Source organism: Siphateles boraxobius, unplaced genomic scaffold (genome assembly GCF_051911475.1).
Source record: "Siphateles boraxobius isolate OS27281-9 unplaced genomic scaffold, OSU_SipBor_1 21, whole genome shotgun sequence".
Classification (NCBI taxonomy): Eukaryota; Metazoa; Chordata; class Actinopteri; order Cypriniformes; family Leuciscidae; genus Siphateles; species Siphateles boraxobius.
In genome coordinates, this window is record NW_027508822.1 from 1,866,420 (window position 1) to 1,882,899 (window position 16,480).

Consider the following 16,480-nt stretch of genomic DNA (forward strand, 5'->3'; position numbering starts at 1 on the left):
ATGTACACTTTCACAAATCTTAATCGCGCATGCGATTCTTTATGTCATCATTTTACCTTCATACACTTACGGTTGTTTAGAAATATTGTCATGGAAGTGTACTTTCTTTAAGTGAAAGCTAAGTGGACATTATTACAAAGTGCATTTTTAAAAAGTGCACTTAAGTGCGTTTAGAAATATTGTCATGAAAGTGTACTTCATTTAAGTAAAACTTAATTAGACATACAAAGTGCTTAGTAAAAAATGCACTTAAGTGTCTTAAGAAATATTGCCATTAGTGTATTCCCTTTAAGTCTACTTAAGTGGTCTTTAATTTGAATTATATTATCTGCAAGTGCACTTTTTAAAAGTATACTTTTATGATTTGAAGTACACAAAAAGTAAGCTTTCAATACAATTAAGCACACTTCTTTTTCACAAGGGAGGAGATTGTCAATTGATCAGCAATGCGTTATGCATATTGGTTATCAAGTCAAGTCACCTTTATTTATATAGCACTTTTTGCAATACAGATTGTTTTAAAGCAGATTTACAGAGATAACAGGAAAATAATGCAACAAAGTTTGTTTCTGCTGTACAGCAGATCTGGAAGAAAAGAGTGTCATAGTCCAGCTTAATTAAAATTCAGTTAATTTATATATATATAGCCGCTCTGGAGAAAACCGTGATGTCGTCGTCCAGCTCAGTTCAGCTCTCATATAAAGGTGTCAATGCAGGCAGATCAATAATTTTGTTGAATTTTAAGTGTCCCCAATAAGCAACCCAAAAGACAAAGCCTACAGTTACAAGGAACCAAAACTCCATCAGTGAAGACAGAATGGATAGTGTGCAACGAATGAACAGTGTATGAATATGATTTAGGCAGCATTACAGGTCAGAAGCCTTACTGGATCAGAACATTCAGAATATACATCCAGTTCCATCTTATGTCCAATTATCAGACATATAAGCATACAAATACTATGTACCCTTATTAAGAAAATTAACATCGCTCTATTTCTACTATTTATGCAAACCTGCTAAATCTCAAGAGGTCAAATCCCAAATCCCCAAAACAACAATAAAGACTGCTCTTCTCATATTATCATAGCATGTACAGCAGAACTGTTCTCTTCATCAAAGAACCCTGAGAATTACTCTTCATACAATCTCTAGGTAGCAAGGTAGAGGGAGAAGGTGCAAGGAATGATGGAGAATGTGAGAGAAAGGGAAAATAAGAGGAAATTGGGTACGCCGAGGTTGGAGTTGGATGTTGGCTTTTCAGTGGATGTTGGGTTTTCAGTGTTGAATTTAACAAATCCAGGTGGGTTGCTGCCCATATAAGACTTGATCCAGTCCTGGTACTGAGAAACTCGGTTGTACACAGTAGGATATTTGGGTTCAGCACATCCAACGCCAAAACTCACAATGCCAGACTCAATCCACAGGGAGCCTTTCCTACTGACCAATGGACCTCCAGAGTCTCCCTGTATTGACAAACATTCTCCATTTATATCTCTGACAATATACAGTGAACAACTGTTACAGACATAAGTATGCAATAGTTAAGACATGTTGAGACAAGCATGCAATAGTTGAGACATTTTGATAACTTAAGAACTAGTTTGACTTAAGGCAAGCTCACACTACACAACTTTTGCTTGAATTTTGCTGTCCGCAGACAGATTTCCAAATTCTGTGACAAAAAGCCAGGATCGACAAATTGGTGCTCATTGCTGTCAGCGATGATTGTTCAGTAAGAGCAAATCAGTGATGTGATCTGAGCCTGTCCCCAGCAGTCATAGACGCTGGCCAAATGGTTAGAGCAGGGGTCGGCAATCTATGGCACGCGTCAACACTGGCACGCTGAGGGTTAATCACTGGCACTTGTTTTATTGAGAGTTAACAGAGGTTTAACTCTAATGTTTCATTTGAAGTCGCCATAACAGTGATTAGTGTTGCCATTAGTTGGGCTCTTAACTCTTATTATAGATTTTTTTCCCCGGCTGCCTGTGACAGTGTTGTTAAACACAATTGTAGCAGCAAAGAAAGCTTAAGTGAAATGAGTTCAGGTGATGAAGTGTACAGTATCTGTTGATGGTTTTAAAATCATCATGAAATCGCCTGACTCACTGATGTTATTTAAATCTAACAATTAATTATGCTGTTCAATTAATACATTCACATTATAAACCCTGTGTTACTGCAGAAATCATTTGGAATATTTTAGCAAACATGAGAACAAATAGTTAATCTACGCTGACACACACAGATATCCACAATTCAAACAGGTTTTTTTTGGGCTGCCAATTATCATTTAACTCTTTTGTTACTTTTTAAATACAGATTATATTTCTAATTTTACATATATTTTTATATAATTTTATAGAACAAAAATTACTGTATGAAAAATACAGTTTGTATTTAATTTGTCATTAATGTCACAATACCTAAAGTAACAGCTGAATATTTAAATTTACAGATATTATTTGTAATTTTTGAAAATGAACGTCAAAAAATCAGTTTTTTTCTTTAAAATTTAGATTTTTTTTTACAGTTAGGAAAAAATACATCTGGTTGTTGAAGCCACAAATGTAAATTTTACTCCAACTAAAATGGTAAAAACGAAACTAAAACACACATTGCCGCAGAAGTAGCTGAGCATCTCTTCAGCAAGCTGACGCACAAACTGCCACAAATAAAACAAAGTCCGGCATCTCATCCTAAAGCACACAGATGTTTTCATTAAAAGTAATAAATGATGTTTCTAATGCTGATGTGTGTGTGTGTCTCTCTCTGTCTCTGTCTCTCTCATTGCAGTCTCCGATCTTGATCTTGCTTTCTTTGACGTGAATGCTATAAATTTGCATAAAGAGCAGGTATTAAAGATTAGCTTTCGTTTTGCAGGGACATAGTTAAGTTTTAAGTATCAGTTTTAACAAAACGGATAGCTGTCTGATCATTTACAACGCATGAATGACCAGGTGTTATTCAAAGTCTAATTTAAAACTGAAAACAAACAAACAATGTTCTGCACTTTTTCTATGTTAGCCATTATGAATATTTAAAATAAGTGTATTTATACATATTGGGGTGGGCTTATGGCACAGTGATAAACTTCATGACAAAAAGGTTGCCTTGCCCCTGGGTTAGAGACTTCGGAGTTGTAAGTATGGGTTTGAGTCTCAGTACCGGCAGGAAATGTTCGTGGGGGGAGTGAGTGAACAGCGCTCTCTTCCATTCTCAATACCCACAACTGAGTGGCCCTTGAGCAAGACATCTAACCCCATCACTCTCCGGGTGCTGCAGGAAAAACAGCTGCCTCCTGCTGCTGCTGCTGTGTGTGTGTTTTGTGTGTGTGTGTGCACTTGGATGGGTGAGAGGTAGAGCACAAATTCCAAATACGAGACACTGTAATTGGCTATACGGTACTTCATGTCATTCACTTTAACATTCACTTCATATTATCGCCACATGTCCTTAGTGGGAGCGATGCAACAACAATAGTGTGAGCACCATGTCGGTTCATGTATACTCGTAGTGCTGTAGTGTGAGCTTGTGGTAATAATCAGTCTTACTTTTCGTATTCAAATTAGACCTATCTATATTTTTACATAACTGACTATAAAAAGTTATGAACAATTTTGCAGAAAAATATTAGACGACTAACTTTTAAGACCAGTCTAAGCCATTTACGCAACCAGCCACAGGTGTAGTATCAAAAAGCAGTCGTAATGTACGGGTTTGTGATCCGTGGAGTAAAGACTGGGATTCATTGTGCAACTAGGTTGGCAGTGTAAAGTTTGCAGGTGAGTAGTGGTTTGTTAATTGATTTGGCTTAAAAAGTGTTAAAATGTACAACTGCTATCTTACCTGACATGAACCTTTTCCTCCCAGATTTAACAATCCAGCACAAATCATATTGTTTGTGATGCTTATGTTGACCTCTCCATAAATATTATCACAGTCACTGTTGCTCACAATTGGTATCATTACCTCCTGTAGTATATCAGGAATCTGGCCTGTGACACAGATCAGAGGAAACATTTTATGGCTTTTAAAAAACATTTCAAGGTAAATTGTTGTGGTTTACACAATGCAAAACCTGATAAGTTACGGTAACTCAAACCATTTGAGGGTACCAATTGCCTTAAACCATTTAAGTTGCAAAACCAATAAGTATAACTAAAAAGCTTACAGATTTTTAAAGAACGTTCTCCAAATATTAAGTGTTGTTCTGGGAACGTAAAAAAATGTCCAGTTTCCTTGACGTTAGAGGAGCGTGTTTTATGTTCCTCAAACATTCTTTCAACTTAATTTTGATTAACAATTCCACATTCAAGGAACGTTGATTCCTAACATTCCAAGAACATAAAAATGACAGTTTCCTTAATGTTACTAGAATGTTATTTAAAAGGTAGTGTGATGTTCCTGAAACATTATTTCAATCATCTTTCAAAAAAGTAATAAGAACACAAACTACAACTTTCTTCAGCCACTAGATGAACTGAAGATAAAAGACATTAACTTTCTCAAGATCTGATTAAACAACTCCACAAACAGCATTACTAGCTTCACTTATTACTAACCAAACTGACTTTATAAAGCAGGTCAACATGTAACAGACAAAGGACTTCAATTAAAGTGTTTTTAATGTAGTTTTACTCACCGTTGGAATTTGAACATTATTTGAGGAGAACTCTATCGATGTGATAAAATTCATTTTTAACACTGAACAATTTTGTGTAAGATGGACCGAAGCTATTTGAATGTTAAAAACGACATACTTAGACATCAAGACTCATCATACAAACCTCAACAATGTTAAAAATCAAAAAATAATTAATCTACATAATTTATTTATGCCACAATGCTTGCTGGGAGCCATGAATTTGTTTTGTATGCTGACATGAATAATGTTAACATTGTTTCATATGCTAAATGTTGATGTTTGTGAGTGTATAAATGACACAAAACAAGTTAACACTCACAGAAATCAACATTCAGAATCTGTAACACAATAATGTTGCTACAAATGATCTCTTTCACATTAGTTGAATTACATACTTTTCAAAAATGCTTAAAGTCATTATTAAAACAGAAATGTTGATCTGTTTTAACAATGCAGCAATATTTTTCATAAACACCTGCAATTGCTGATAAAGCAAAAGGTAAGGGTTAAGAGTCCAACTAAAGCAAATGCTGATCACCATAATGGTGACCTCAAACGAAACATTTTCAATCATTCATCAACATCTAAACCTCTGTTAATTCACAATAAGAACTGCTGTAGATGAGTCAGTTAGTAATAAGTGAAGCTGGTAATGTTTAATCAGATCTTGAGAGTTAATATCTTGTATCTTAAGTTCAGTTGGCTGAAGAAAGTTGTAGTTTGTGTTCTTATTTCTCTTTCTTTCAGTGCTTGTTCACAGCTGGTGTTTGAAAGATTGAAAGTATGTTTCAGGAACACCATACTAACCTTTAAATAACATTCTAGTAACATTCAGGAAACTGGACATTTTTGTGTTCTTGGAATGTTACAAATCAACGTTCCTAGAATGTGGAATTGTTAATCAGTTAAAAAGTTGAAAGAAAGTTTGAGGAACATCATACCTTCTAAAACACGTTCATCTAACGTAAAGAAAACTGGATATTTTTTATTTTCCCAGAACCAACACTGAATATTTGGAGAATGGTCTAATAACAAAAATCTGTTAGCTGAGCTGTAAGCTCATATACATTACTCAAATTAAAGATTTTAAGGTTATTCTACTAATTCAGTTTGAATTCACATAACAAATGTAATTAAGTCTTAACAACTTTATAGCTACTTAACTGGTTTGAGGAAACCGATTGCATTAAATGGTTTGAGTTCATCAAACACAGAGTACACTGTTAACCCTTGCTGTAAAAAAAGGCCAAATTCTGACAGTAACATACCATTTTCCATTAAAACAGTAATATACCACAGAAAACAATGCATTTGGGTTATATTTGTCGTTTTCGAAAAAATAGCCTACAGGAATATACTGTGAATTAACACCTCAAAGTCGACTCTCAGAGGCTGTTCCAAATCACACCCTAAACTCTCATTCACTATACTGTCATTAACTAATGTAGGAACATTAGTTCACTAATATAGTCCACTTTAATGAAAAGAAGTGAGTGAATTGAGAAACTGGTGAACGCATGATGAGCAGAATCACTGAAGGAGAGAGAAACAAGAACAGAAAAAAGAGAAACACAAGAACTACAACTGACTTCCAGCCACAGTGAAACCAGTTTACAAACCGGTTTAACATTATTTATTTATTTCATACATGTACAAAAGTTCTCGTTGAGAGTTAACATATATTTAGTTGTTGATGTTTTATTGAATATAATAAAGTTTGTAGTCACCATGACGGAGATCAGTGTTTGTTTAGTTGGTGTCTATAGTTGGACTTTTTACCGTTCGTTTTTCTCTGGATGCGGAAACTGTGAGGTTATAAATCACATTTGTTGTGGCAAGATAATGTATCTTCTAACTCATTGCTGTAATTTTCAATGGAGGTAACGTAACACTTTTGATATAGATTTGAACTCTGAACAAACCGGCTATATGATGATTTTGTCATCATAATCAATATAATAATCTCTATTCACAAACTGTGAGTATACACAAGTGATGCTTGCAAAAACAGTTCAAGCAGCAAGAGAAATTGTAATGATGAAAAGTAAAGGGTCAGCATCCCAACTACAGCAAACACTGATCTCCATCATGGAAACTTTAAACCAAACATTTTCAATTATACAACAGTACAGTATGTTACTGTAACATACTGTACTTGTACTGTAAAAAGCCTGGTAAGGTCTAACAGTGTAATAAAGTTATATAAGAATAAGCAAAAACTAACATTAGTCAAAAGCAATGATGACATAACAGCATTGCTCACTCACCTCCAGATTGTAGCCTTCCCCATCCAGTGACCCAGCTCTCTGTACCTGCAGAAAATACACTACCAGCCGCCGCCAGGCAGACGGGCTTAATGTAATCAGAGAAAGTCACAGAAGAGGAGAGCTGGACCAGTGCTATGTCATTGTCAAATTTTTCATTGACATAGTCAGGATGGTTGATGATTTGACTCGCTGTCCTGGATACCTCATTAGGGTTTGAGCCAGATTGGTCCAGACGGCCAAAGTACATCACAATGCCAGATGCAATGACCCTGTAAATATAGAGAGTCTGCTTAAATATTATCAATCTACAAATGTATCTTAAGTGTTAAACTTCATACCTCTGGAAGCAGTGGGCTGCAGATAAAACCCAGTCTTTAGTGATCAGAGTCCCACCACAGTTATGGCCAAAGCCAATGAGATGAATGCTGACTTGCCACGGCCAAGTCCCCGCCGTCGCATTCTCCCCTCCAACAATCCTGGTGTTGAGGGGGGCTCGACCACACACTGAAGAGAGAGAGCAAGATATGAGATTTCTTTGTTAAAATGCCTCACAGACAAAGAAGAAACATTCTGTGTGGAACAAGAGTTTTTATGGTTATTATGACAACTTACCATCTAACTGGCAGAGGGAACCTGTGTGTTTAGACAAAGACAAAGTTAGTAGACAATCATGTGGGGAGAGCTGATAAACTGGTCTGTGTAGAACACAATCACTGGTTCACCTTTTACATCAGCGCTGGCTCATGTTGGCGTGAAAGTAAGGTGAATAATGGTGTTAATTGTTTTTAGCCAAAATACCTTTTTATTAATTTCATATGACTATGCAGTCATTTAAGTAACCAACTTAAATCAGAGCGGATGAGAATTAGATACTTCTGGGTTTCTATAGGGTTATTTCTGAGATTATTAAAATTGCCAAAAAAACTACTGTAAAAAACACAACTAGAAATAAGTTGAAATTACTGATTTTGTGTTCGTTCAGCAAAAATCCACACTGTAAAAAAACTCGTACAACAACAAAAAAAAATCTTAGTACTAATTTCCCCTATCTTTTTCTTGTTGACTCAACTTTTGTAAATAACAGTTATTTGAAATGAAAATAAGTTGTCTCTGACACACACACACACACACACACACACACACACACACACACACACACACACACACACACACACACACACACACACACACACACACACACACACACAAAAAAAAAACGTTTAGTTGAGTCAACTTGAATTTTTTTGTTTTCTGGAGAGGTGCAACTATTCTGTAACAAATCTTTTGTAGTTGAACCAATTCAATTTTGTTGTCTATTGGAAACAGAAGTTCTTAAGAATTAACAGGTTTAGATGTTGATTTTTTATTGAAAATGTTTGGTCACCATTTTGGTAATGAGTGTTTCCTTCTGTTGGTCAGTTTGACTCTTGACATTTTATGTGAGTTTGTGGTCTTTGTAACAGTGTTTAGCAAAACACATAATAACCATAAAAAAATGTTCATGTGATCTAGATAACAGCATCATATCTTCAATATAAAAAGATACTATTTGTGAATGATCTATTTGCCAGACATTCTGAAATTTGATTTTTAAATATATTGAGGGAAATGTTTTATAGACACACACAAAAAGACTTGAAGAATCAGCATATGAATCTCAATAATGTTGCATGTTGCATGCCTCAATGCATGCTGGGAGCCATGATTTTAATACGATGGTGGCTCCCAGCATGACGCATGTCACCATTGTTGGGATTCATTTGCTGATTCTTGATGTCTGTGTGTGTGTCAAAATATTTTTTGTTTCCCCATAATGTATTTTAAAATCTGAATTCAGAATGTTTGTTTTGCTGCAAGAAAGTTTTGTTGGTAAAATTCAATAAAAAATCAACATCTAAACCTATTAATTCTTAAGAATTTCTGTTTCCAATAGACAACTAATTGAATTGGTTCAACTACAAAAGATGTGTCACAGATTAGTTTTTTTTTGTGTGTGTGTCACAAACAACTTATTTTCAGTTCATATAACTGTTATTTACAAAAGTTGAGTCAACAAGAAAAAGCTAGGGGAAATTAGTACCAAGATTTTTAGTTGTTGTTGTATAAGCTTACATTTTTTACAGTGTAGGTAAAAGTGATTTGGAGAATTGGATGGATGGATGGAACAGGACCCGAACCCCAAAGTCTAGCTATATTTAGACAACTTATATAATCTGTATGTATTTCGAGTTAATGAATATAAAATAATTGTGCACCTTTCTTTGTGTGCATTTTTCAAACAATGTGCGAGTAGTTTGCTCGCAAGTATTTTACAACATATTACAAGTATCACAATGTACGTACAGTATTTTTACAGTATTTTATTACAAGTATTTTGCTTCATAAAAGTTTGGACACTTCATTCTTTATTATTATCATTATTTTCCACATTTTAGAATAATATTTAAAGTAATCAAATGTATACATTACATAATAGAATGGGATTTATGTAGTGACCAAAATATTAAACAAATCAAAACTATCTTTTAGCTTCTTCACAGTCACCCAACTGCAACCTGATTCTTGGCAATCGGGAATTTACATGAATTAAACCCATCCATTAAAATACATAAATTATGCATTCGTAAAGAAATGTATGTTTATCTACAGAACTAATTTCCAGCATTTAACCACAACTCTTCGGATCCAAAGGTTTTAACAATCATCATGAGAAACATAAATTGTCATGATGTGTGTTTACAAAGGTTATCAGGAATTAAATTGCTTGTCATTTATAAAACAATTGAAAAAGCATAAAATTTACATGTAATTTTGTCATGTTATAGACTTTTTTGTAAGATCTTACCTGATATGTAGAGAAGTAGGATACCGGCAACACTCGAAGCTGTGTTAAACTTCATACTTCTGTTCTGGTCTGTGATCTGACTGCTATTTCCTCAACTGTCAGCTTTCTAATGAAATGTAAAGCATGTACCACTGCATTTATAAAGAGTTCTCTGCCCCACCCCACTGCTATACGTTCATGTATGAATCATATTGTTTCAGAAAAAAATATATATTTTGAGCTTCTATAGGCTTCTTTAGCGGATGTGTGTTGAACGAGTTCCCACCACTTTTTCGTAAAGTCGATTTTGTCCCCACACATTTTTGAAAAAATAGCTTGCAGAAATCATGTACAACACCATCTCCAATTCATTAGTCTTCATAATTTAATTCATAGATGTATAACTAAATTAATACATACACACCAGGCTTGTGCACAATTCAGAATTGAATTGAGAATGACTCCTGAATTCCAATTCAATTCTTGAATTTGAATTGAATTTGAATTGATGTCAAAAACAGGATCTAGAATTACAATTATATATATTTACAATTATTATATATAAATTATATATACAATAATATAATTATAATTTTACATTTTGTTCTATATAATTATTATTTTTACATTTTGTTCTAAAAAATAAATAAAAAAATGAAAAAAAATGAATTTTATATATATCGTAAGGTAGAACGCTAGTAGGTCGTACATTCTCCGTAGTATTGCGAAGTCGCATATATATATATATATATATATATATAAAAACAAATGTCCACCTAAAATTGACTAAAGTAATTCTGGGAAATGGAGTCATGTTCTATCATGTTCCACAAAATTACACTTACAATAAATCAAACTTAATTATTTGTTCTGTGACTAGAGCTTTTAACATTCATTGCTGGGGGGAAATATTTCCTGTTAATGTGATCTGTACAAGTAGTTCAAAAGTTATATCATTTATAGAATATGTAATGCCATCATATCTGACATATACTGTAAAGCTTCATTGTTAAACACTTCACTTAATTCCTTTAATTCAAATTCAAATTGTAATTCTAGATCCTGTTTTTAACATCAATTCAAATTCAATAATTGAATTGGAATTCAGGAGTCATTCTCAACGCAACTTCTGCTGACGTATTTGAAGGCTGATATTGGTTCATCGAGGCTAAACGTCATACTATGCGACTTCGCAATACTACGGAGAATGTACCACCTACTAGCGTTCTACCTTACGAACAAATGGTGCAACGGAATATAGTACAGAGTTAATTACAAACTAGCTAGTAGTTACTATGCCTCTAGTGTGGACTTTACGTTCCAATTTAAGAAAGAACTTACGAACGGCTGGTGCAACCCGACCCAGCACTTGAAAATGTCTTTTGCTGTTGACATTACTGAAATTGTAGTTACCATTGTGATTTGCATGGGACGTAATGGGGCGAGTATAAAATGTTGAAATTGAGTATTATTTTACAGGCATGTGTTTTTGGGCAAGATGAGAAAAGGGGGAGTGCATTTAATGTTCAATTATATTGAGTTTTATAACCATTTCGATTTCATTGGGTTAGTGTTGTGGGAAAAGTGGAGCTTTTTTACACTCAATGATCCACATTGTTTTGACCTTGATATAACAAAAGGGTATAATTCCCCTCGATATAATGTGACTTACTGGAAAAAATGTGACTGGCTATTTTTGTAAAAAGTCATCTGGTTTTACCAGTTGTGTGACTCTAGAGAAACCAGCATCCACTTCTTGTAAAAATTCCAGTTTCAACATTGTACACAATGTTTCATAATGTCCTGAAATCCTCTTAACAGAAGAATCTTTAAAGACATTTTACTGTTTCACTATTAAAAGTGTAGCAGATCCAGATCCAGTTCTGTACATATAAGGAATTCCACACAGCAGCCAGCAGGGTGGCTTCAAAACGATTACATTTATTGACCCTGGAAACGTTTGGGACACTTTGATCAGAATATTATCTGTTGCACCAACCTCTTTCCACGTTATACACACTATTAACTGGGAAGAGTGAGAAAAAAAGGGGCACTAAAGCGCATCACTGATAAACGTTCCACTTGATAGTTCCTAACCACAATAAAATTGCATGACTCACTTCTATAAGTATTTACGCCACACACGGAGAAACGTTGACTACCTTAGAATTTTTCTTTCAAGTGATGAGCTTGTCGGTTGGGTTAAGCATCCTAAATGGCACACACCTGTTTGGTCGTGCCAATAATGTCAGGCATCTCATCACCTCTCCATCTGTTAAAAACAGAAAGTACATTAAGGAACTGCTCAACCTCATCATCTTTCGTTGATTCAGGCCTATTTACAACACGCCAGAATGTGGGTTTCTGCTTTCTGTAACAACCAGCGTGGGTACACTGACTTCATACTCATACACTCTCCTCTTCAGCTGATATATACATTCCGGCGCAACTTGAACACCATCGCATCCAACCAGCATAATATTGGCCTGTATCTCACACTGATCCAGAGATACCTGCATCCAATAACTTCACTGATGGTGCCAGCCATAAAGCCACTGTCTAACAATGCTCTTAGAGGAACACTGTCATTGACTAGAACGTCATTATAGAAAAGGCTGTCTGGCCATGCCAACTGCGTCAAATTCTGAAACAGAACCACATTATCACTTGTAACTGTCTTACAAGTCAACTCATACATGTTTGACGCATCATCTTGAAGGGTCTGCACTTCTTCACCCACACTATCAGGAGCAGTAAGGTGCGCACTTACTGCTTTCCTGGTGCTTGTGTTCTAGATGTCGCTGCACATGTTCCCGATATCCTGAACGGTGACGAGCGCATCGGAGCTGTTGTGCTGCACCCGCGGGAGTGAACGACATCAGGCTGCGGCAGACGGAGGTTCTGAAGAAGGACTACAGGAGCCTGATCGAGACGGTACGCCGCACATCGTCTGAAGCAACGATCATCGTGTCTGGACCACTTCCTATGTACCGACAAGGACAGGAAAGGTTCAGTAGATTATTTACATATATATATTATTATATAAGACGTTACACACCATCTGACTAGTAAGTCACAGTCCAAATCACAGTCTTTGCTGTCCCAACTTAATTGATATAAGTAGTGTAGAACATTATAGAAACTGTGTCTATTCCTCGTTTAGTGAGGCCAATCAATAAATCTACTATAGGATCTAGGAAAAATCTTATTGTAATCAAACCAGAAAATCTCAATATCAATGAACAAAAACAATTTCTAAAGCTATAGGTCTTCTAAACATTAGATCGCTCACACCTAAGGCAGTTATTGTAAATGAAATGGTCACAGATAATAGTTTCGATGTATTCTGCCTTACTGAAACCTGGCTTAAACCAAATGAGTATTTCGGTCTAAATGAGTCTACTCCACCAGAAAACTGTTATAAGCATGAGCCACGTCTGATCGGTCGTGGCGGCGGTGTTGCAACAATCTATAGAGATATTCTAAATGTTACTCAGAAAACAGGTCACAGGTTTAATTCGTTTGAAGTACTTGTGGTAAATGTTACGCTCTTAGATGTAAGAAAGAAATCCCTATTATCTCTAGCCTTGGCTACTGTATATAGACCTCCAGGGCCCTATGCTGATTTCCTCAAATAGTTTGCAGACTTTCTTTCAGATCTATTGGTCAATATCGATAAAGCAATAATTGTTGGAGATTTTAACATACACGTAGATAACACAAATGATGCGTTAGGGGCTGTGTTTACAGATTTATTAAACTCCTTTGGGGTCAATCCAACCGATATAGATATTGTACCGCAAAGTGATGATGTCACTGATCATTACATGATAACTTGCAAAATACATACTGCTGAAATTTGTCATGTTGCGCCACGTTATCGACCAGGCAGAACAATCCTTCCAACCACTATAGAAAGATTCTCAAATAGCTTACCTGATCTAGCTGCTCAGTGAACCCAAACAAACAGATGAACTACACTGTAACAAATTGATGTAAAAATTACAGCAACTTACTGGCAATTTTGGTTGCCAGTAAGCCTGTACATTTTACAAGAGTACTGTAAATCTTAAACTACAATTATACTGTAAAAAATACAGCACACCTGTAAAAACAGCAAAACAAGACCAGCTGTGAATTTACAGTTATTTATTGTATTATTTACAGTATGTTACTGTTATTAATAATGCATTGAATTAAAACCCGAGACAACTCATTTCATTGGAGGAAATTTGCCATTAAATAGTTATACCGTGAGCTAATTTCATTTGCGTCTACTAAGAATAAGACTTTATGAGTTAACTAGGAGCATACATTTAATTAAATCCTACAAGACAAAAACAGCACACATGAATGAGTTGAATAACTTTACTGCATCAGCAAATACACAGTCACTGCCTTTAAATAAAACAACATTCAGCTTGACCACAGTGTTTCTCTGCTCCTCCTGAACTGAAGCACAGGCTCTACTCTTCAACACAATGGTGACACACAAAACTCAACAGAAACACACTCAAAAAAATTATTCAAGCCCTTCTTAGAGGTGACACATTTAAATCTAATTTGCTTTATTTAAATAAATCTATTTAAGATCATGTGTGTAAATATATTTAATTGGTTTAACTAAAAAATTATTAATAGCTCCACTCAAAAAAAATATTCATTGGATGAACTCAATTAAGTTGTGGGCAGGATTTCCATCCAATAAATATATGTAGCCCCAACTCAATCTGAGTACATCCATTCAACAGAATGTAAATCAGTTAGCCTAACTCATTTGTAATAAATAGATGCAAAAGAATATAAACGAGAGAGGCTAGCTTATTTTTAACAAATACTTATTACTAACCAGAATTACTTTATTTCTGTCAGGCGTCTACAAATGTTTTATTGAGAATTAACAGGGGTTTAACTCTATGTTTTCCATTTGAAGTCACCATAACAGTGATCAATGATTCCATTAGTTGGGCTCTTAACTCTTATTATATCTATTGTCTTTTTTTGCTGCTGTGACAGTGTGTTTGTTAAACACATTTGGAGCAGCAAAGAAAGCTAAAGTGAAATGAGATCAGCTGATGATGGTTAATGGTCGATGGTTTTATAATCATCATGAACCAGACTGATTCACTGAGGTATTTTAATCTAACAATTATGTTTTTTTCACAACAAACCTTGATACTGCAGCATGAGATCAAGCATTATTATAACAATAAGTTCGAAAACTTTAACGAACATGAGCACAAAAAATCAGTTTCTGATGACACACACAGACATCAACAATCAGCGTATGAATCTCAACAATGGTGACAATCACAAATATTTAGATAAACAGATTAATTCAGAACATCACTGAAAAGCTACTAATTCACAACAAACACAACAGCAAAAAATAAAAGCAAATATTTAGAATCAAACAAAATTATAGGACAGTTCAGCTGCATAATTTATTCATGTTGCAATGCATGCTGGGAGTTTTGTACTATGGTGGTACCCAGCATGCATTGCAGCAAAGTACTTTTGATTGTCACCATTGTTGAGATTCATACGCTGATTGTTGATGTCTGTGTGTGTCATCAGGAACAGACTTTTTGTGTTCATGTTCGTTAAAGTCTTCAAACTTAGTGTTATAATATTCCTTGATCTCATGCTGCAGTAACACAAGGTATGTGTTGTGAAAAAAAACGTGAAAACATAATGGTTAGATTATAAAAACCTCAGTAAATCATTCTGTTTCATAATGATTATAAAACCATCAACAGGTAACCATCATCAGCTGATGTCACTTTAGCTTACTTTGCTGCTCCAAATGTGTTTAACAAACACACTGTCACAGCAGCTTAAAAAGACAATAGATATAATAAGAGTTAAGAGCCCAACTAATGGAAACACTAATCACTGTTATGGTAACTTTAAATGGAAAACATAGTTATAAACCCCTGTTAATTTTCAATAAAACTTTTGTAGACATCTGACAGAAATAAAGTCAGTCTGGTTAGTAATAAGTATTTGATAGAAATAAGTTAATCAAGTCACTCATTTATATTATTTTGCATCTATTTGATACAAATTAGTTAGGTTAACTAATTTACATTCTGTTGAATGGATGTACTCAGTTTGAGTTGGGGCTACATATATTTATTGGATGGAAATCCTGCCCACAACTTAATTGAGTTCATCCAATGAATTATTTTTTTGAGTGCACTTTAAATCCCAACAGATTGAACACTAACAGATCTCCACTATATCAGTATGTGCAAAAACACATAAAATCACATAAAGTAATTCACATAATTTTACTTTTTTGTTTAGTACATTTGACTGTGAGATTTTTCAGGAAACAACTGACTTCAGCCACAGCCTTAGAGGAAATCAACTGAAGATAAAAGAAGACATTAAATCTGTGAAGATCTCAGCAGGATTAAACAACTCCACAAACAGCATTACCAGCTTAACTTATTACTAACCAGACTCACTTTATTTCTGTCACAATCAGACTTACTGAGAAATAGCTGAGGGTTAGATGTTGATGATTTATTGAAAATATTTCATTTGAAGTTACCATGATCGTGATTAGTGTTTACTTTAGTTGGGCTCTTGACTCTTGATAAGTTGAACACTAGTTTTACTTTGGCTACTATAACCATGTCTTTATAAGACACATTCGTTAGGGCAATAAAAGTCAAGTAAAAAGTTCAGGTGTTGATGGATGTCTATTGACATCAGCCTTGACAACAACTA

At 34.8% G+C, this 16,480-nt stretch overlaps 2 protein-coding genes across 2 annotated transcripts in view; both read right to left on the bottom strand.

Annotated features, from left to right (window-relative positions):
- Nucleotides 1–16,480, bottom strand: part of LOC143746058 (uncharacterized) — a 211,342-nt gene that overhangs the window by 14,337 nt on the left and 180,525 nt on the right. The gene's annotated exons all lie outside the window — the stretch shown is intronic.
- LOC143746047 (chymotrypsin-like protease CTRL-1) lies at nt 1,152–9,818 on the bottom strand. The gene is made up of 6 exons (XM_077237767.1): nt 9,764–9,818; nt 7,531–7,551; nt 7,257–7,422; nt 6,919–7,187; nt 3,853–4,001; nt 1,152–1,466 (listed from the first exon to the last, which is right to left on the bottom strand). Exons 1-6 carry the CDS (start codon nt 9,816–9,818, stop codon nt 1,152–1,154), a joined length of 975 nt encoding a protein of 324 aa, XP_077093882.1.